The sequence below is a fragment of the Somniosus microcephalus genome, chromosome 19 (assembly GCF_052327205.1).
Source record: "Somniosus microcephalus isolate GS21.2 chromosome 19, FLI_Smic_1.0, whole genome shotgun sequence".
NCBI classification, from domain to species: Eukaryota; Metazoa; Chordata; class Chondrichthyes; order Squaliformes; family Somniosidae; genus Somniosus; species Somniosus microcephalus.
Genome location: NC_141005.1, coordinates 2,187,659 through 2,208,779, shown reverse-complemented (window position 1 = coordinate 2,208,779; position 21,121 = coordinate 2,187,659). Strand labels below are relative to the sequence as shown.

At 44.7% G+C, this 21,121-nt stretch overlaps 1 protein-coding gene across 2 annotated transcripts in view; it reads right to left on the bottom strand.

Annotated features, from left to right (window-relative positions):
- Positions 1–8,677: 8,677 nt before the first annotated feature.
- The window catches only part of scarb1 (scavenger receptor class B, member 1), a 139,423-nt gene continuing 126,979 nt past the window's right edge, over positions 8,678–21,121 (bottom strand). Inside the window, exon 13 of one of the 2 annotated variants that reach the window (XM_086011811.1) lies at positions 8,678–10,487. In XM_086011811.1, coding sequence (XP_085867937.1) covers positions 10,377–10,487 — 111 coding nt within the window. In that variant the 3' untranslated portion in view covers positions 8,678–10,376. The remainder of the gene's footprint in view (positions 10,488–21,121) is intronic. The other variant, XR_015081778.1, reaches the window with a different exon arrangement.

Sequence of the window (21,121 nt, the reverse complement as noted above, 5' to 3'; positions counted from 1 at the left end):
TAATGCGTTGGGCAGTTTTGACTACCCGCTGCAGGGCTTTCCGGTCATAGTAGCTACAGCTGCCATACCATACTGTGATACAGTTTGTCAGGATGCTCTCTATTGTGCAGCGGTAAAAGTTGGAGAGGATCAGGGGTGACAGGTTACATCCCTTCAGCCTCCTTAGGAAATATAGGCGCTGCTGGGCCTTCTTCACCAGAGAGGAGGTATTGAGGGACCAGGAGAGGTCTTCCATGATGTGGACTCCGAGGAACTTAAAGCTGTCCACCCTTTCCACCACAGCCCCATTGATGTGGATGGGGGTGTGACTTCCGCCTTTAGACTTCCTGAAGTCCACAATGATTTCTTTGGTTTGCTTGATGTTCAGGGCCAGGTTGTTATCGGCGCACCACTTCACGAGATGCTGGACCTCCTCCCTGTAGGCTGACTCATCGTTGTTGGTGATCTGGCCTACTACCGTGGTATCATCCGCAAACTTGATGATGGTGTTGGAACCGTGAACAGCCACACAGTCGTGGGTGAAGAGGGAGTAGAGGAGGGGGCTCAGCACACATCCTTGTGGGGCCCCCGTGTTCAGGGTCGGGGGGTGGGGGAGGTGTGGTTACCTAATTTGACAGACTGGGGTCTGTTTGTTAGGAAGTCCAGGGTCCAGTTGCAGAGGGAAGTGTTCAGGCCAAGAGTGTGGAGTTTGGTGGCCAGCTTGTTGGGGGCGATAGTGTTGAATGCTGAGCTGTAGTCTATGAACAGCATTCTGATGTAGGTCTCTTTACCATCTAAGTGATTCAGTGCCGAGTGTAGAGCAGTTGTGATTGCATCCTCCGTTGATTTGTTTGCACGATAGGCAAACTGGTGTTGGTCAAGAGAGGCGGGAACGCTGGCTTTGATGTGAGCCAGGACCAGTCTCTCGAAACACTTCATTATGATGGGTGTGAGTGCGACAGGGCGATAGTCGTTCAGGCACGTCACAGCCGTTTGTTTGGGCACAGGAATACCTTCGAAGGGTGGTACCAACCAGGGTACGACCGCTCCCAACAACCTCCCTTCCTCACCCTCACCAAGGTCACAGGTATGGGAAGGCTACCGGGGACAATATGTTTAGTAAGGAATTTGACTGGGGGAATATTCGTAGGCACTAGTCGGTGTGCGTATAATTTTACAGTAACTGGTACTGCTGACGGGTTTCCCCTTTCTACGTCCTCTCAGTATTATGGTTGTACGCTGGAAGTCCCATACGCCAACCAGACAGGTACTTTCAACTATTCCCTGGTATCCGCAGGGTTTGATGTTGATAAAACCACCTCGTACAATGGGACATACTTTATTTGTGGCCACAAGGCATACCCCTGGTTGCCATGGGGCTGGACGGGATCATGTTACCTGGCATATGTGGTGCCATACATTTATCACTTGCCCTCTCTAGCGAATCATTATCATTATCGATCCAAAAGAGCTATTACTGAAACAGAATGATTCTTCGCTATCCTATTCCCCGGGTATGGAACGGCCAGGGCAATAAAAGAAATTCGGCTTGTAGCCTCGATTCTTGAGGAAGTAGCCAATGATACGGCTGAGTCACTGAGTAAAATTAACACCGAGATGGTGGCAATACGCACAGTTGCCTTACAGAATAGAATGGCTCTAGATTATCTGCTAGCGGAGAAGGGTGGAATGTGTGCCCTGATAGGATCTGAGTGTTGCACATACATTCCTGACAGTTCAGAAAATATAACTAATTTGGTCGAACATATTCGGAAGGAGGTGGGACAACTTAGACAACCACCTGAATTGACTCTGTGGAATTGGACAACCGGGTGGTTGGGATCAATCGGACCCTCATTGTTACATGGATTGATGTTGGTCTTTGTTATAATAATCCTAAAGTTCTGTGCATTCTTAGCGATAAAATGTTGTTGTGCCCAATTGGTAAAAGATGCTGTACCTGCCGCACCAGTCGGACAGGAGTATTGTAACGTTCGAGAGAGAGCTTTGTTTGTTTAGGAGTACAAACAGTTAGATGGAAAATGCTTATGCGCAGGTAACGTTTGTCTGAATATTTGTATAAGAAATGTCTTAGAGATAGAGTAGGGTTCAACCAGTGGTTATGGCATAAGGCACAAGAAGAAACAGATAAACAGATGAAGAAGGAAACACGAACAAAAGAAAAGGAGAAAATGGATATCAAAGAGGACATGTTTTCGACACATCAGATAAGAATGAAGGATCAAAATGGACAATAGCCAATAATGGCATAAAGGAATCATCAAGAGTGTCATAAACAATTGTGATCGTTGTTGGATTTCGTAAATGGATAACAAGGAGCTGCGTGCTGCCATTTTTACCCTGGTACATTGGTTCCCAGGACAAATCAAGTTTTGATCAGGGACCAACAGGAGGGACTGTTAGGGTGAAAATTATATAGCTTAAAGCAGCAACATAAAGAGTTAAGGAATGTATTGTAAGAAGTGAACTTGTAAATAAGAAACGCACAAGACAAAACAAACTCAGCTTAAGACGGGGCAGGAATTAACTGTTTGTGTCTGCTCCCATTAAAACCATTGTGCTTGACATTATTGTTGAACAGTTATTGAATGTGGGAAACACTAAATATTTCACAATTATTCAGTGGTGCAGCCTTCTGCAAACTATTTGGTGGAAGCCCTTTGGATGTATTAATGTAATTCTACTATTCTATAATGCAAAGTAGATGAATCAAAATTGTGTATATTGATGAGTTACAGTAATTGGTAGCTGCAAAACTGCCCATTTTGTAATTAACTATTAAAAACCACCCAAAGTTGTAGAAGGTTCCATATCATTCCTGTGAGGACAGGGGAGTTGTTGCTGGGGGAGTGTGATTGGTTGAAGACACCTGTGTGTAATATTTTGCTATAATGTATAAAAGAAGTTTCAATATCTTGTTGCTGGGGGAACGTGATTGGATGAGGACAAGAGAATTGTTGCTGGGGGAACATAATTGGGTGAACACATTTGTGTGTAGTGTTTTACCTGTATAAAAGAAGTTTCGATATCACTGTAACGGTGAGAAGGTGACCACTAGACCGCGGGGTCTATGGTTCTTCTCCCAGAACGTTCTGTTAATAAACGATGTACTTTTACTTTAAGACAGACTCGAGTGAATCTATTTTTCACCAACAGGGGAGAGGAAGGGAGGGGGGGAGAGAGAGAGAGAGTGGGAGGAGGGGGGGGGGAAGAGGGAGAGAGAATGGGAGGAGAGAGAGAGAGAGAGAGAGAGAGAGTGAGGAGGGGGGAGAGAGTGATGAGGGGGGGGAGAGAGAGAGAGAGAGAGGGGGAGAGGGAGGGGGAGGGAGGAGGGGGGAGGGAGAGAGAGGAGGGGGAGAGGGGGGAGAGAGGGAGGGAGGAGAGAGAGAGGGAGGGAGGAGGGGGGGAGAGAGAGAGAGAGGGAGGGAGGAGGGGGGGAGAGAGAGAGGGAGGGAGGAGGGGGGAGAGAGAGAGGGAGGGAGGAGGGGGAGAGGGAGGGAGGGAGGAGGGGGAGAGGGAGGGAGGGAGGAGGGGGAGAGGGAGGGAGGGAGGAGGGGGAGAGGGAGGGGGGAGGAGGGGGAAGAGAGAGGGAGGAGGGGGGAGAGAGAGGGAGGAGGGGGGAGAGAGAGGGAGGAGGGGAAGAGAGAGAGGGAGGAGGAGGGGGAGAGAGAGAGGGAGGAGGGGGGGAGAGAGGGAGGAGAGGGGAGAGAGAGAGGGAGGAGGGGGAGAGAGAGGGAGGAGGGAGAGAGAGAGAGAGAGAGAGAGAGAGAGAGAGAGAGAGAGAGGAGGGGGTTGAGAGAGGGAGGAGGGGGAAGAGAGAGAGGGAGGAGGGGGAAGAGAGAGAGGGAGGAGGGGGAAGAGAGAGAGGGAGGAGGGGGAAGAGAGAGAGGGAGGAGGGGGAAGAGAGAGAGGGAGGAGGGGGAAGAGAGAGAGGGAGGAGGGGGAAGAGAGAGAGGGAGGAGGGGGAAGAGAGAGAGGGAGAGGGGGCGGGGGAGAGAGGCAGGAGGGTGGAGGGAGTGGGAGGAGGGGGGAGGGAGTGGGAGGGGGGGGAGGGAGAGTGGGAAGGGAGACAGAGGAATGGGGAGAGAGAGGGGGAGAGGGGGAGAGAGGGAGACCGAGAGAGAGAGGGAGGGGGAGAGAGAGAGAGAGAGAGAGAGAGGAGGAGACAGGCGGCGGCGGGGTGGGAGACGGTGGCAGGCAAGGAGACAGGGGGCGGGGAGAGAGGGGGAGACAGAGCGCAGCGGGGGAAGAGTGGGGCAAAGAGAGGGGGAGACAGGGTGGGGGAGATGGGCTGAAGAGAGGGGGAGATGGGGTGGGGGGAAGAGAGAGGGTGAGAGGGGGGGGGAGACAGGGGCGGGGGAGAGGCGAGAATGGGCTGTCCGGTCTCTTATGAGAAACGATGTTTGCCACCCTTGGTCAGGGAATCAGATACTACATTGTTTTAAAAAGGAATGTTGTGTCAGGGGTCCGGGCCCATTCAGTCCCCAGCTTGGGCTCACGTGTGCTTCTTGCATCCAGAATTACTCGTCCCACCCTGCGGACCTGGGTCTCGCTGAGGAAGCAGGACATCAGTTGAGAGGTTGGACAAGATAGGACTGTTCTCCTGGGAACAGAGAAGGTTAAGAGGTGACCTAATAGAGGTTTTAAAGAGAGACAGAGGAATGGGGAAGAGAGAGATTTTTTAAAGATGATGAGAGGTTTTGATAGAGTAAATAGGGAAAAAGTATTCCCTCTGGCGAGTGGGTCAATAACCAGAGGTCACGGATTCAAAATCATTGGAAAAAGAATAAGAGCTGTTAATGTTAAACGTCTTAAGAATAATGAGCTTTGTGGGCGTTATTCTTTGTCACGAATTTGACCTCACCCAAATGGCCATTGTTGACTTGAGCCTTGATGAGCTTCAGTTGCAGATTGTTGCAGGAAGGAAGATTTCACCGCTTTTCCTTATCTGATGTCTGTATATGTGCAGTTTAAATAGGAGTAGCTGAATCGTACTTATGAGCCCAAACTGTGGTTAACGTCCCCTCCCTGATCAGGGCCACTTAGGCCAATTGTAGTGCCCTTAACCATCAACTTGGCCGAGGAGGATGGATGGCTCAGCTGCCCATAGGATGAACTCATTGAGGAATATCAGGGCAGGCTCCACAAGTTATTCTTTGGCAAGGTACAAACTTTCCCACCCTCCTTCCTTGATCGGGAATAAGTATTTCTGTCTAACCCCATCACCTAAAAGAACATGTTTGCAGAAATGTCATATTCTATTTACATGAGAACAATCTAACCAGACTGCTAAAGCCAGTAGTCAATGGAAGTTCTGTAAATATCTCTGTACTTGGTGCTCCTTCACCAAGTGATGGCTGTGTTAAGGATGCCCTGCTATTGCTCCCCTATACATATAGGGCTGTCATTTACACCATTATTCTTCAGTTAGCTCACGGCAGTTATGTAAATAAGTTTGCACGCAGTATCTGTTGTCAATGGGCTTCTTCAGTACAAGTATCAATGTGTTGGAGGGAAAAGTGCACTTAAAGCCAGTGTGGTTTAATACTAAACCAATATTGTCTACTATTTTTATAATCTCAAATACTTTGCTATTATGTGATAGACCTGTAATCAATACTTCACCCACCTGCTGTATGGTAGGAGCTCAAAATGTTTAAAGTTTAGAAGATTAAAATCTATCAAATATTGGATGAGTTTTATCATTCAAGTAGTACTTGGAAAAAATGCTTGTGTTCAAATATAAACTGGTAAATTTCTTCAAATTCTGCCGTCACATTTTGACAGTTTATTAAAACATTGTGCAAAATGTCCTTAGTTTGTAAATGTTTCCAATTGACGTCCATTAACTGGGGTTCATGCACTGAATATTATGGATGTTCTTTCGATGAAGGGAATTGGATGCTTTGTGCTCGAGGGACGGGAATCTTGAAGGTTACTCTGGACTATGCTGGCTTCAGATAATTCTGTGCTGTCGAGAATGCAGAGATTGTTTTTGCATAATTTGGCTACACTATTTAAACTTGCCACATTACCCAATACTGAATTTACAATAAAACACTCCTTATACTTACGGAGATGTAATAACTAATGCATTAATTATGTTAATATTTTAGTAGTTGCGAGCAATACTATTTAGCTACTTTGGTAATGCTTAGAACTCGGTAAAGCTTAGAACTACTTCCCACAATTTTCAACTTTTACTCTGATCTGATTTATGATGGCTGTTCACTAATGGAAATGAATAGTAACAATGAAGTTCCATTTTAGTTTCAAGTTGCTTGATGTACATTGAAATCTACAACAGAAACAATGGGTTGCTGTTGGCACATGGCAGCTGTTGATGATTCTGCCATTGCCATTTACACCGTATCTAGTCATCTTTTGTTTCTTAAGAACATAAGAGGAGGAGTCGGCCATTCGGCCCCTCGAGCCTGCTCTGCCATTCAATAAGATCATGGCTGATCATCGACCTCAACTCCACTTTCCTGCCCCATCTCCATATCCCTTGATTCCCCTAGAGTCCAAAAATCTAATAATGTCCCATTACCATCTCCTTTTGCCTTGCACCATCATCCCTTTTGTCTTTTAATCTCTCATGCCTTCCACCCCATCAAAGACCTTCCCTTTGTTCTTTCCTCCCCTCCTCCCTTTCCCTGCCCCATCACTTACTTAAAAATGTTACATCTCTAACTTTTTCCAGTTTTGATGAAGGGTCATCGACCTGAAACGTTAACTCTGTTTTTCTCTTTCCACGGATGCTGCCTGACCTGCTGAGTGTTTCCAGCATTTTCTGTTGTTATTTCAGATTTCCAACATCCGCAGTATTATGCTATTGTAATAAGACTAATGGAAAGCAGGCCTTCATCTCAAGGGAACTGGAATACAATGGGGTGGAAGTGATGCTTCACCTGTACAGAGCCTTGGTCAGACCCCATCTGGAGCACTGCGTTCAGTTCTGGGGCCCCGCCCCTCAGGAAGGATAGATTAGCCTTGGAGGGGGAGCGGCGCAGATTCACCAGAATGATACCGGGGCTTAAAGGGTTAAATAACGAGGGCAGGTTGCATAAACTTGGGTTGTATTCCACTGAGTTTAAAAGGTTGAGGTGTGATCTGATTGAGGTGTTTAAAATTATAAAGGGATTCTACAGAATACAGGGAAACTATTTCTTCTGGTCGGGGAGTCCAGACCAAGGGGGCATCACCTTAAAATTAGAGCCAGGCCGTTCAACTAGCAGTGAAATCAGAAAGCAATTTTTCACTCAAAGAGTAGAATCATAGAATGCTACCGCACAGAAGGAGGCCATTCGGACCATTGCGGCTGTACCGACTTTTGGTAGAACTATCCAACTAGTCCCACTCCCCCTGCGCTTTCCCAATAGCCCTGCACATTTTTTCCTTTCAGGTATTTGTCCAATTCTCTTGAAATTTATCTAAAAGTGAAAATCTGGAAAACTCTCCCCCAAAAGGCTCTGCTGCTGGGGTTAATTAAAATTTTCAAGACTGAAATGGATGGATTTTTGTTGGGTAAGAGCATTAAGGGATATGGAGCAAAAGCGGGTAAATGGAGTTAAGGTGCAGATCAGCCATGATCTGATTAAATGGCCACCTCCTGCTCCTATGACAACAATAATAATTGATCAATAGTTTGGGTATGGGATTTAATGTACCGTAAATGTCATAAAATCACTTTCCACAGCAAAGGAGGATGATTTTTTAAAATGGAACTGATAATAAAGGATGAAACGATGATATTCTAGAATGATCTGGCAGGAACACTGCCATGATTGCAATATTAGTAATAATGTTATGAAATGAGCTGTTACGAATTAGGTAAATGTTCACTGCTATCTAATTACGCATCAAGTTAAATTCATAAAATGGAATGCAATTTCTAATGCCTAAAATATGACTTTTTACTTTAAGAGAATGTGTGTGTTTGGAATGAAGTATGAGCTGGTTTAGCCAATCAGGCTTTGGCGTCACTCAGTCAGAGCTAAATGCAAGAAAATAAGGGAACCGGTTTCCATTTTTCCATAAAAATATTAATACATTAGTAACTGAAATAAAATTGCATTACCCCGGAAAACGGGTCTCTCAGGGCGACACTGCCTCAGCTCCAGTTTGTAAACTAATTGACCAAACTTATCGTCTGCAGATTTTCCACTCTCAGAGCTATACAACTGGTTCAAACACAGGTTAAAACCTAAAGCTCTCAATCCCATCAGCTCGTCTCTTTCTGAATTAGCTGTCCAGTGTGTTTTTAAAGAAACACATGTCATTCTCCAATGTATTTGTAGCAATCCGAGGTACACGGGATATAGGGGCATCAATAGCCTCTTAAACAGATGTGATCACACTCCAGTGAGGTACAAATAAAAATCACTGAAAAATCTTTCTACAACGATACTCAAAGCACTTAAGTACTTAAAAGATACAACAGATACATAAATAATTCAGATTGAGACTCCTCTTCCAAACTCCAAGGGTCTCAACCAAAACATTGAATTTCATAATCTCTTTGCCTATTCTACATTTCCAGAATTTGGGGTTTTGTTTCAGATTCCCAGTGCTTGGAGTTTATCATTCAAGTATAAATTAGCAGCTGGTGTGTAGGACATCTATTCCTGAGTTATGATGCACCACATTGCAGGGAAATAATTTGTTAAAAAAAAAGCATTTTCATAAAACTTTTAATAAAAATGTGCGTGTGTAATTGAGCATATTAATAAAAGATAGCTGTTTCAAACATCTCCGACATGGTCAGCTAATCCAATAACTCATAGGATTATGTAATATCAAAATACTGTGGATGCTGGAAATCTGAAATAACAGAAAATGCTGGAAATACTCAGCAGGCCAGGCAGCATCTGTGGAGAGATTTTTGCCATTCCCATTTGCAACATTTTATCTTTCCTGCCTCTTACAAAAGTACAGGGTATTCTTTCTATTCCTTCCTCCCCTCCTAACCCCCCCCCCCCACCCCTCTGTCTCTGCACCTGCTTAACCTGTTACATCTCCAGCTTTTTCCAGTTCTGAAGGGTCCCAGACCTGAAACGTTAACTCTATTTCTCTCTCCACGGATGCTGCCTGGCCTGCTGAGTATTTCCAGCATTTTCTGTTGTTAACTCATAGGATTACACAGGATATACGGCACAGAAACAGGCCATTCGGCCCAACCAGTCCATGCCGGCATTTATGCTCCACTCGAGCCTCCTCCCGTCTTTCCTCATCTAACTATCAGCATAACCCTCTATTCCCTTCTCCCTCAGATGCTTGTCTAGCCCCTCCTTAAATACATCTATACTATTTGTTTCAACCACTCCCCGTGGTAGCGAGTTCCACATTCTCACCACTCTCTGGGTAAAGAAGTTTCTTCTGAATTCCCTATTGGATTTCTTGGTGACTATCTTATATTGATGGCCTCTAGTTTTGCTCTTCCCCACAAGTGGAAACATTCTCTCTGTATCCACTCTATCAAAGCCTTTCATAATTTTAAAGACCTCTATTCGGTCACCCCTCAGCCTTCTCTTTTCAAGAGAAACAGACCCAGCCTGTTCATCCTTCCCTGATAGGTGTACCCTCGCATTTCTGGTATCATCCTTGTAAATCTTCTCTGCACCCTCTCCAGTGTCTCTATATCCTTTTTATAATATGGCTTTATAAAAACTAATTTCTGATAACCAAATTCCACCAAGGTGGTTACTTACTCTAACTTGAATTCCATTAAAGTGGAACTGGGATATTGCAATGTCTGGTGTAAATTTACACCAAGAGTCCTCACCAATAAAAGATTGGACAGCTAGGTGCCACAAGCAGCCATGAGATGAATGATTCATTTGATTTTTTGTAGCATTAGATGGTGGAAGAATATTAGAAATGTTACTTGAAAAACCTCTGCTCTTTGAGTAGTACCACTTGAACCACCAGATTGGGCCTTGTTTTAACCAAAGGACAGAACTCCAAAGATATATTAACTCTTTCAATCCTGCACAGTCAGCTACCATTGTGGGCACGAGGCTTTAAGTGGAACGTAAACTCATAATCTACTAAGTCAAAGGGTTGAATACGACCAAGAGACCAACCAATGCAGCTGATATTTGGTAAATTAATTACAATGATGCAATTTGGAACTAAACAGAACGTAATAATGATCTGCAATAAGCATTAGCATAAAGTTTCTCCACACAAGTGCTCATCACTAAGGATACACGAGGAATATGTAAGTTGGCACATGGAAAAGTTTCAGATAGCACAAGTTATGCATTTAGTGCAAGTTAGAGAGAGAACATCAATGGGAAATATAAAAACCGTCCTTGTGCACAAAAACTGAATATCCGAATAGGAAATTGAACAAATATTCAGTCCAGCAGATATCAAGTTTGTTCAAGCGACGTGTTATTGGAATTACCATGTAGGAGCAGTGACCTTTCAAGAGTTCCTTGGCTTCCTTCATCTGTCACAGGGGAAGTACCATTGACAGGACTCTGAATAAAAATACAAAGTTGAGTCAAATTGTAACAATGCATTAAATGAGAGGCAGATGTGCAGTGAGCAATGCACTGGCACCAAGCTATATATAAAAAGTATTTCAACGGTGAATCTTGAAAGCTGCACTGAAGGCATCAGAGCTTCCTTTATATTACTGTAAGTTGCTGCGTCTATAGGAGCACAAACTGGGTGGAGCTGCTGAACCCAACAGAGTCAAAGATATGATTCCGATACTTTGAGAGAATGAAATTGCATAAAGATTTATCAAAAGTTATTCAGAATATATTTGGTAGGGTAACCACTAGTAAAACACTAGTTAGTGGGATTTGAAAACCTTGAAATATGATTGCAGTTTGATTCCGATTAATCTAATGCCATTAAATACTAAAATACAAGATACAAGGATTTTAGATTTAATTAATTAGGTTAATTTGTACATCAAAAATGTGATACTTTATATATAAATCGACAGTAGGGGTTAAAAGTATTTACTCAGACTGGCAAATGATGGGAATTGATGTTCTCCAGGGATCAGTGCTGGGACCGCTATTCTTCACCATTTACATTCATGATTTGGACTTGGGAATCAGAAGCACAATTTCAAAATTTGCAGACGACACCAAATTTGGGGGGGGGGGGGGGGGGGATGTAGTTAATACAGAGGAGGACTGAGACAAATTACAGGAAGACATTAATTGTGGACTTCAGGAAGTCTAAAGGCGGAAGTCACACCCCCATCCACATCCATGGGGCTGTGGTGGAAAGGGTGGACAGCTTTAAGTTCCTCGGAGTCCACATCACGGAAGACCTCTCCTGGTCCCTCAATACCTCCTCTTTGGTGAAGGCGGCCCAGCAGCGCCTATATTTCCTAAGGAGGCTGAAGGGATGTAACCTGTCACCCCTGATCCTCTCCAACTTTTACCGCTGCACAATAGAGAGCATCCTGACGAACTGTATCACAGTATGGTATGGCAGCTGTAGCTACTATGACCGGAAAGCCCTGCAGCGGGTAGTCAAAACTGCCCAACGCATTACCTGCACCCGGCTACCGACCATAGAGAACATCTACCAGAAACGCTGTTTACGGAGGTCACTGACCATCATGAAAGACCCTACCCACCCCAGCCACAGTCTGTTCGCCCCCCTGCCATCTGGGAGACGCTACAGATGCATTCGCACCCGAACGACCAGATTTAGGAACAGCTTCTTTCCCAGGGCTGTCATCCTACTGAACTCCACAAATAAACTCTAAAGCCTGCACATCTGCCAATGCACTTTATTATGTTTATGTTAATGTATTACAAGCCAAATGAATGTTGTATGTTTAAATGTCTTAATCTAAATGTACACTCTCGGGAGCCGCAAGCCTACATTTCGTTGTACTGCACTTGTGCACTAACAATGACAATAAAGTTGATTATTATTATATTATAAACTTGCAGAATGGGCATGTAATTGGTAAATTAACTTCAATATAGTTAAGAGAGAGGTGGTGCATTTTGCTTCGAGGAATAAAGAGGCCACAGACTGCTTGGAAAATACGAGTCTAAATGGGGTAGAGGAGCAGTGAAATCTGGGAATACAGATACACAAATCACTAAAAGTAGAGATGCAGATTAATAAGGCCATCAAAATAGCAAACGAAGCACTGGGGTTTATTTCTAGAGGGATAGAATTGAAAAGCAAAGAAGCTATGTTAAACCTATATCGAACCTTGGTTAGAGCACACTTGGAGCACTGGGCACAGTCTGCTCTCCATATTATAAAGAAGCTATGTTAAACCTATATCGAACCTTGGTTAGACCACACTTGGAGCACTGGGCACAGTCTGCTCTCCATATTATAAAGAAGCTATGTTAAACCTATATCGAACCTTGGTTAGAGCACACTTGGAGCACTGGGCACAGTCTGCTCTCCATATTATAAAGAAGCTATGTTAAACCTATATCGAACCTTGGTTAGAGCACACTTGGAATACTGGGCACAGTCTGCTCTCCATATTATAAAAAGGATTTGGAGGCACTGGAGAAGGTGCAAAAAAGATTTACACGATTGATACCAGAACTGAGAGGTTATCAGGAAAGATTGAACAGGCCGGGGCTCTTTTCTCTAGAAAAGGAAGACTGAGGGGTGACCTGATTATGAAGGGGTTCAATAGGTAGATGTAGAGAAAATGTTTCCATTTGTGGAGGAGAACAAAACTAGGTGCCATAAATATAAGATAGTCACCAATAAATCCAATAGGGAATTCAGGAGAAACTTTTTTACCCAGAGAGTGGTGAGAATGTGGAACTCGCCACCACAGGGAGTGGTTGAGGTGAATAGTATAGATGCATTTAAGGGGAAGCTCGATAAACACACGAGGGAGAAAGGAATAGAAGGATATGTTGATGGAGTGAGATGAAGAGGGGTGGGAGGAGGCTCATGTGGAGCATGGACCAGTTGGGCCAAATGGCTTGTTTCTGTGTTGTAAATTCAATGTAATTCTACATAATAAAAAATACTTAAAAGGAAAGCACATGTGCAGCAGAGGGAGCTGATATGTTTAGAATGGAATGTATGAAGGGCAGGATTACTGTGAGGGGTGATCATAATTTTATAGATTAACATAGACTTAATTATTTATGGAATTGCATATAAACCTAAATCTTAAGCAAAGTCAGTGTGTCACACTATATAATGCGTTCTCATTAGTACCGATACACAGAATTACGGAACTCACACCACATGACCCAACATAATCCCTTTGCCAAAAGCCTCCAATAGTTACCGCCTCGTCATCGTATTTGTGTACATCCACTCCCAGGTCTCTGAAGAACACGCATTCATCACTACTCTCTGCTTTCTGCCCCTTAGCCAATTTCGTAGTCACACTGCCACTGTCCCTTTAATCCCACGGGCTTTAATTTTACTAATAAGTTTATGTGGTAATAACGCCTTTAGAAATCAATCCTTAATCAACCCTCTCCGTTACTTCATCAATGAACTCAAGTTAGTCAAACATGATTTGCCTTTAACAAATCAGTGCTGGCTTTCATTAATTTGCCCATATTTTTCCAGTGACAATTAATTTTGTCCTGGATTACTGTCTCCAAAAGTTTCCCCACCGCCGACGTTAGGCTGACTGGCCTGTAATTGCCAGGTTTATCGCTCGCCCCCTTTTTAAACAGGGGTGTAACATTTGCAGTCCTCCAGTCCTCTGGCACCACCCCCATATCTAGAGGATTGGAAGATTATGACCAGAGCCTCTGCAATTTCCACCCTTATTATTAACCTGGGATGCATCCCATCTGGACCAGGTGACTTTTCTACTTTGAGTCCAAGCTCATTAGGCGATGCCATCAATCCTTGGCTGTGGTGAGACAGTGCCTAGTAGCAGCAGCATGGCTGGAATGGGCACAGATGAGGGACATCTCAAGATGCCAACACTGCGGACAATCCCTCCAGCCCCCTCTAATGCCTGTACATCAGAAGGACGAGAGTGTCAAGCCGCCACACAGTGGTTCACCTCAGACTAGGTAGGGTCCACCTGGAGGTAAGGGACAGCATGAAACTGCAGCCACCTCACATAGTCCCACAGACACGAGGCTGGAGTCAAGAACACTGTACCATCACCAAGGGAATGTGTTGTGGTAGCAAACACGAGGCACACACAGTGAACACATTAGATTATTCAGAATATGATTGACTAAAGTTATTGTGTGTACAGAATGTATTTTTAGAAGAGATATAATCAGGAAGATTTTAAATTGAATGGAATAGTGATGTCAGTGCAGGCAGAGTATTTATGGGGGCAGGACTGTTAATGTTGTGGACATATTTACAAGGCAAGGTGCGAGAGCCTGTGGTTACAGTCGCCCCTCAGTACTGCCCCTCCGACAGTGCAGCAAGTAATTAGGAAGGCAAATGGATTGTTGGCCTTTATTGCAAAGGGAATAGAGTATAAAAGTAGGGAAGTCCTATTACAACTGTACAGGGCGTTAGTGAGACCACACCTGGAATACTGCATACAGTTTTGGTCTCCTTATTTAAGGATATACTTGCATTGGAGGCAGTTCAGAGACGATTCACTAGGTTAATTCCCGAGATGAAGGGGTTGTCTTAAGAAGGAAGGTGGAGCAGGTTGGGCCTATACTCATTGGAGTTTAGAAGAATGAGAGAGGATCTTATTGAAACATAGAAGATTCTGAAGGGGCTTGACAGGGTAGATGCAGAGAGGATGTTTCCCCTCGCGGGGGAATCTAGAACTAGGGGGCACCCAATTAAAACAGAAATGAGGAGGAATTTCTTCTCTGAGGGTCGTGAATCTTTGGAATTCTCTTCCCCAGAGAGCGGTGGAGGCTGGTCATTGAATATATTTAAGGTGGAGATAGACAGATTTATGAATGGTAAGGGAGTCAAGGGTTATGGGGAGCGGGCAGGGAAGTGGAGTTGAGGCCAAGATCAGATCAGCCATGATCTTATTGAATGGCGGAGCAGGCTCGAGGGGCCAACTGACCTACTCCTGCTCCTATTTCTTATGTTCTTATGCAACAAAAGGGTTGCTAGTCCTGCAACAATAACCTCCGCATGATTCAGGCCCGAGTGGTTTTAAACAACAAGCTTATAACAGTACAGGTTTTATACGACTGTCCCACAGTATTACATAAAATGAGGAACAATTAATACAACCTATTGCCTTTACAAAGTCTTTTTCAAGTTGATCAGACGATCTTATTGAAACATATAAGATTGTGAAGGAGTTGGATCGGGTGGATGCGGGGAGGATGTTCCCGATGATGGGTGAAACTAGAACTAGGGGGCATAGTCTTAGAATAAGGGGCTGCTCTTTCAAAACTGAGATGAGGAGGAACTACTTCACCCAGAGGGTGGTAGGTCCATGGAATATGCTGCCCCAAAAAGCTGTAGAAGCTACATCATTACATAAATTTAAAACAGAAATAGACAGTTTCCTAGAAGTAAAGGGAATTAAGGGTTACGGGGAGCGGGCAGGAATTTGGACATGAGTCTAGGTTCGGATCGGTCATGGCCCCGTGGGTAGCGGAGCGGGCCCAGGGGCCGTGTAGCCTGATCCTGCTCCTATTTCGTGTGTCTAATTCTGTTAGATTCAGGAGATGGTTCTGTGATAGTAGATTGGCGGTTAGGATCAGATCAGCCATGATCTTATTGAATGGCGGAGCAGGCTCGAGGGGCCGATTGGCCTACTCCTGCTCCTATTTCTTATGTTCTTATGTAACCTTTGCGGTCACCGTTATGGCGAATGGACTTCCGACTGCCCCGCGAACGCTCTAACTTCTAGAAAAAGGTCCCATTCTTGTACTATTCGACCTTGGGCTGCACCTACGCACAACAGTATGCGTGGGTGCATGTTTGTTGAGATCATGCATTGAAGGGTTTACCCCCTTATGATCTTTCGGCCTTCATCTCTGTTCTACAAGCTTTGTTTTTGATCCTTTAAATGCTTAAGCCAAATTGTAGGCTTTCATATTTGGTGTCTTAGCAACTGCCCCTTATTGAAGTTTAGACCGTCTCTTGACCTGGGTGTTTATCATTCTGTCTTCTGAGTTTCCAAACTGTCTCTGTTCATACATCGAGAGAAGATTCAATTTCCTTCACATTCGCTCTCTGGCTAAAATGCTAAAGCAAAGCATGCTGGGATACTTTAACAATTTGAACAATTTTTAAATATTCTAATATTCCCTCCTTTTGAACCTGAATGAAACCACTGGGTCAATTTTCACTTTATCCATTAACTTTCTTTCTGGCTTTGCCTTGGATCTTCTTGGAGTTTACAGTCGGTTAATATTACATATACATAAGCACACATAGCTAGTCTAAGTTTCATTTGGCCATTACTATGCATCAAATACAGAGAAAAACATAATACAATGTACAGAAAGCTAGAGTGTATCATATTATCAAGAAATCATGGATTTAAAAGATTCTTCAGGTCTCCCTTTACCCGTTTCCATCTTGTGAATAATCTTTGCTAAGTATTATTTCTCCCTAGCCCTCAATTGTCCCAATTTCACAGTTAACTCAAACGGAACCCAACCCTGATAAATAAAGGTAATTACAAAGGTATGAGGAGAGAGTTGGCTAAAGTGGACTGGGGAAATAGATTAGAAGCTAAGATGGTAAAAAAACAGTGGCAGACATTTAAAGAGATATTTCATGACTCTCAACAAAGATATATTTCAGTGAGAAAAAAAGACTCGAAGAGAAGGATGAACCAACCATGGCTGACCAAGGAAGTTAAGGGTGGTATCAAATTGAAAAAAAAGGCATACAATGTTGCAAAGGTTAGTGGTAGGCCAGAAGATTGGGAAAATGTTAGAAACCAACAAAGGATGACTAAAAAATAATAAAGACGGAGAAAATAGCTTATGAGAGTAAACTAGCAAGAACTTCTACAAGTATATAAAAAGGAAGAGAGTAGCTAAAATAAACATTGGTCCCTTAGAGGACAAGACTGGGGGAATAATAATGGGAAACAAGGAAATGGCTGAGGCATTGAACAAATATTTTGTATCTGTCTTCACAGTAGAGGACACTAAAAACATCCCAGTAATAGTAGAAAATCAAGGGGCAAAAGGGAGGGAAGAACTTAAAACAATCACAATCACTAGAGAAAAAGTACTAGGCAAACTTATGGGTCTAAAGGCTGACATGTCCCCTGGGCCTGATGGCCTGCATCCTAGGGTCTTAAAAGAAATGGCTGCAGAGATAGTGGATGTATTGGTTGTAATCTTCCAAAATTCCTTCGACTCTGGAAAAGTCCCTGCGGATTGGAAAACCACAAATGTATCACCCTTATTCAAAAAAGGAGAGACAGAAAGCAGGAAACTATAGCCCAGTTAGCTGAGCATTTGTCATTGGCAAAATGCTCGAATCCATTATTAAGGAAGTAATAGCAGGGCATTTAGGCAACGAGCAGGGTGGATAAAGGGGAACCAGTAGATGTAGTGTATTTGGATTTCTAAAAGGCATTCGACAAGGTGCCACATAAAAGGTTACTGCATAAGATAAGAGCTCATGGTGTTGGGGGTAATATATTAGATTGGTTAGAGGATTGGCTAACTAACAGAAAACAGAGAGTTGCGATAAATGGGTCATTTTCAGGATGGCAATCTAGAACTAGTGGGGTGCCAGTGCTGGGGCTTCAACTATTTACAATCTATATTAATTACTTGGATGAAGGGACCGAGTGCACTGTAGCCAAATCTGTGGACGATACAAAGATAGGTGGGAAAGCAAGTTGCGAGGAGGATATAAAGAGTCTGCAAAGGGATATAGAGAGGTTAAGTGAGTGGGCAAGAATTTGGCAGATGGAGTATAATGTGGGAAAATGTGAAGTTATCCACTTTGGTAGGAAGAATAGAAAAGAAAAATATCATTTAAATGAAGACTACAGAATGCGGCAGTACAGAAGGATTTGGATGTCTTCGTACATGAAACACGAAGTTAACATGCAGGTGCAGCACGTAATTAGTAAGACAGATGGAATGTTGGCCTTTATTTCAAGGGGATAGAGTATAAAAGTAGGAATTTGGTACAACTGTACAGGGCGCTGGCGAGACCACACCTGGAGTACTGCGTACAGTTTTAGTCCCCTTATTTAAGGAGGGATATACTTGCATTGGAGGCCGTTCAGAGAAGGTTCATTAGGTTGATTCCTGGGATGGAAGGGTTGTCTTATGAGGAAAGGTTGAGCAGGTTGGGCCTATACACATTGGAGTTTAGAAGAATGAGAGGTGATCTTATTTGAAACATGTAAGATTTTGAGGGGGCTTGACAGGGTAGATGCTGAGAGGATGTTTCCCCTCGTGGGGGAATCTAGAACGAGGGTTCATTGTCTCAGAATAAGGGGTCGCCCATTTACGACAGAGATGAGGAGGAGTTTCTTCTCTGAGGGTCATGAATCTTTGAAATTCTTTATCCCAGAGAGCTGTGGAAGCCGAGTCATTGAATATATTCAAGGCTGAGATCGACAGATTTTTGAGTAACAAGGGAGTCCAGGGTTATGGGGAGTTGAGGCCAAAATCAGATCAGCCATGATCTCATTAAATGGCGGAGCAGGCTCGAGGGGCCGAACGGGCAGCTCCTGCTCCTATTTCTTATGTTCTTAGAAGGACAAGGCCAGCAGGCGCATGGGAATATCACCACCTCCAAGTACCCCACCATCCTGACTTGGAAATATATCGCCGTTCCTTCATCATCACCGGGTCTAAATCCTGGAACTCCCTCCCTAACAGCACTCTGGGAGTACTTTCACCACAGAGACTGCAGCAGTTCAAGGTGGTGGCTCACTACCGCCTTCTCAAGGGCAATTAGGGATGGGCGATAAATGCTGGCCTTGCCAGTGATGCCCACATCCCATGAATGAAGAAGAAAAAAAATGCCAAAGCAATCAAGGGCCAGGAGATTACAGTAAACGGCCTCACTAATCTCCATTAACCCACCTATTTCCCATTAACTCACCTACTTTCTATAACTCCATTCAGATAAGAGATAAAAGATAATGAAGGATCAATCACACTAATAGGCAAAGTCTACAAACCACATAATAGCGGAAGGGAGGTGGAAGAAAAAATATGCAGGCAAATTAGGAAAATGAGTTAGAAACATAGAATAATCATCATGGGGGATTTTTACTACCCCGATATTAATTGGACAGAAGAGGTAGGTAAAGGGTATAAGGGAATGGAGTTCCTACAATGTGTACAGGACTCCTTTCTAACCCAATATGTAAAAAGCCCAACAAGGGAGGATTCGCTATTGGATCTAGTAATGGGGAATGAACCAGAGCAGGTAAAAGAAGTAAAGGTAGGGGAACATATAGGCAATAGTCATAGAGTCATAGGCCTAGAAATTCACTAGCCTTAGCGCCGCTTTTGAGGCGCTAGAGGGACTAGCGCCAGAGTTATGGCCAGTTGAAAAATTCCCTGGGGCCCTAAAGCGGCGTTGCACCGGTAGCGCTGCGCCGGCACCGATGACGTCATCGGTGTGTGCAGCGTCCCGGTTGCCATGCCGACGGGCCCCAGCGCCGAAATTCAGTTGCGGCCGCCTCGCCCGTGGCAGCCGCAACTAAGACTCTGGCAACCGAGTCTTACACAAGTTAGCGCCGGCGCATTAAGGTCGCGCGGCGGCCGGCCACTTTCCCGCCGGCCGCCTGCCCGCACCTCCCTCCCCGGACTCCTCCACCCCCCCCCCCCCCCGCGGAACAGATGCGTCTGGCCTGCAAGCCCGGCACTTGTCCGAGGTGCCGGGCTCATTTTTGAAAAAATCAAACGGCCAGCGATCGGGTGAAGGCAGCGCCTCCTTAACGGGAGGAGGAGGCCTGCACTTCCCCAGCCTGCCGCACCGCATCGGGTGCCGCAGCGCCGGATTAGCGCCGCAATTCGGCACTCAGCGCCCATTGGGAGGCACTCACGCCCGCCAGTAGCGCCGGCAGCCGTCTGGGCGCGGCGCTACTGAATTTTTGGCGCGCGCAAGGGAATTAGCGCCGGCGCTAAATTTCCGGCGCTAAAGCCCTGGCGCGGCGTCAACTCAATTTCTAGGCCATAGAGTTTTACAGCACAGAAAGAGGCCCTTCGGCCCATCGTGTCCGCGCCGCCCATCCACCCCTGTCCTGTCTAATCCCATTTTCCAGCATTTGGTCCATAGCCTTGTATGCAATGGCATTTCAAGTGCTCATCCAAATGCTTCTTGAATGTTGAGGGTTCCTGCCTCTACCACCCTTTCAGGCAGTGAGTTCCAGATTCCAACCACCCTCTGGGTGAAAAAGTTCCTCCTCAAATCCCCTCTAAATCTCCTGCCCCTTACCCTGAATCTATGCCCCCTTGTTATTGACCCCCCTACTAAGGGGAAAAGTTCCTCTTTATCTACCCTATCTATGCCCCTCATCATTTTGTACACCTCAATCAGGTCCCCCCTCAGCCTTCTCTGCTCCAAGGAAAACAACTCCAGCCTGTCCAGCCTCTCTTCATAGCTGAGGCGCTCCATCCCAGGTAACATCCTGGTGAATCTTCTCTGCACCCTCTCCAAAGCAATCACATCCTTCCTATAGTGAGGCGACCAGAACTGCACACAGTACTCCAGCTGTGGCCTCACCAGCGTTTTGTACAGCTCCATCATAACCTCCCTGCTCTTATATTCTATGCCTCGGCTAATGAAGGCAAGTATCCCATATGCCTTTTTAACCACCTTATCTACCTGTTCCGCTGCCTTCAGAGATCTATGTACATGTACACCAAGGTCCCTCTGACCCTCTGTACTTCCTAGGGTCCTACCACTCATTGTGTATTCCCTTGCCTTATTTGTCCGTCCAAAATGCATCACCTCGCACTTTTCAGGGTTAAATTCCATTTGCCACTTTTCCGCCCATCTGACCAACCCGTTTATATCGTCCTGTAGCCTGAGGCTTTCCTCCTCGCAATTTACCACCCCACCAATTTTCGTGTCATCTGCGAACTTACTGATCATACCTTTTACATTCTCATCCAAATCATTTATGTGACCATAATATAATATGCTTTAAGATGATAATTGAGAAGGACATAAGTATGATGAAAACCAGGTTAATAGATTGGAGAAAAGCGGATTTTGAGGGGCCGAGAATAGAACTTGG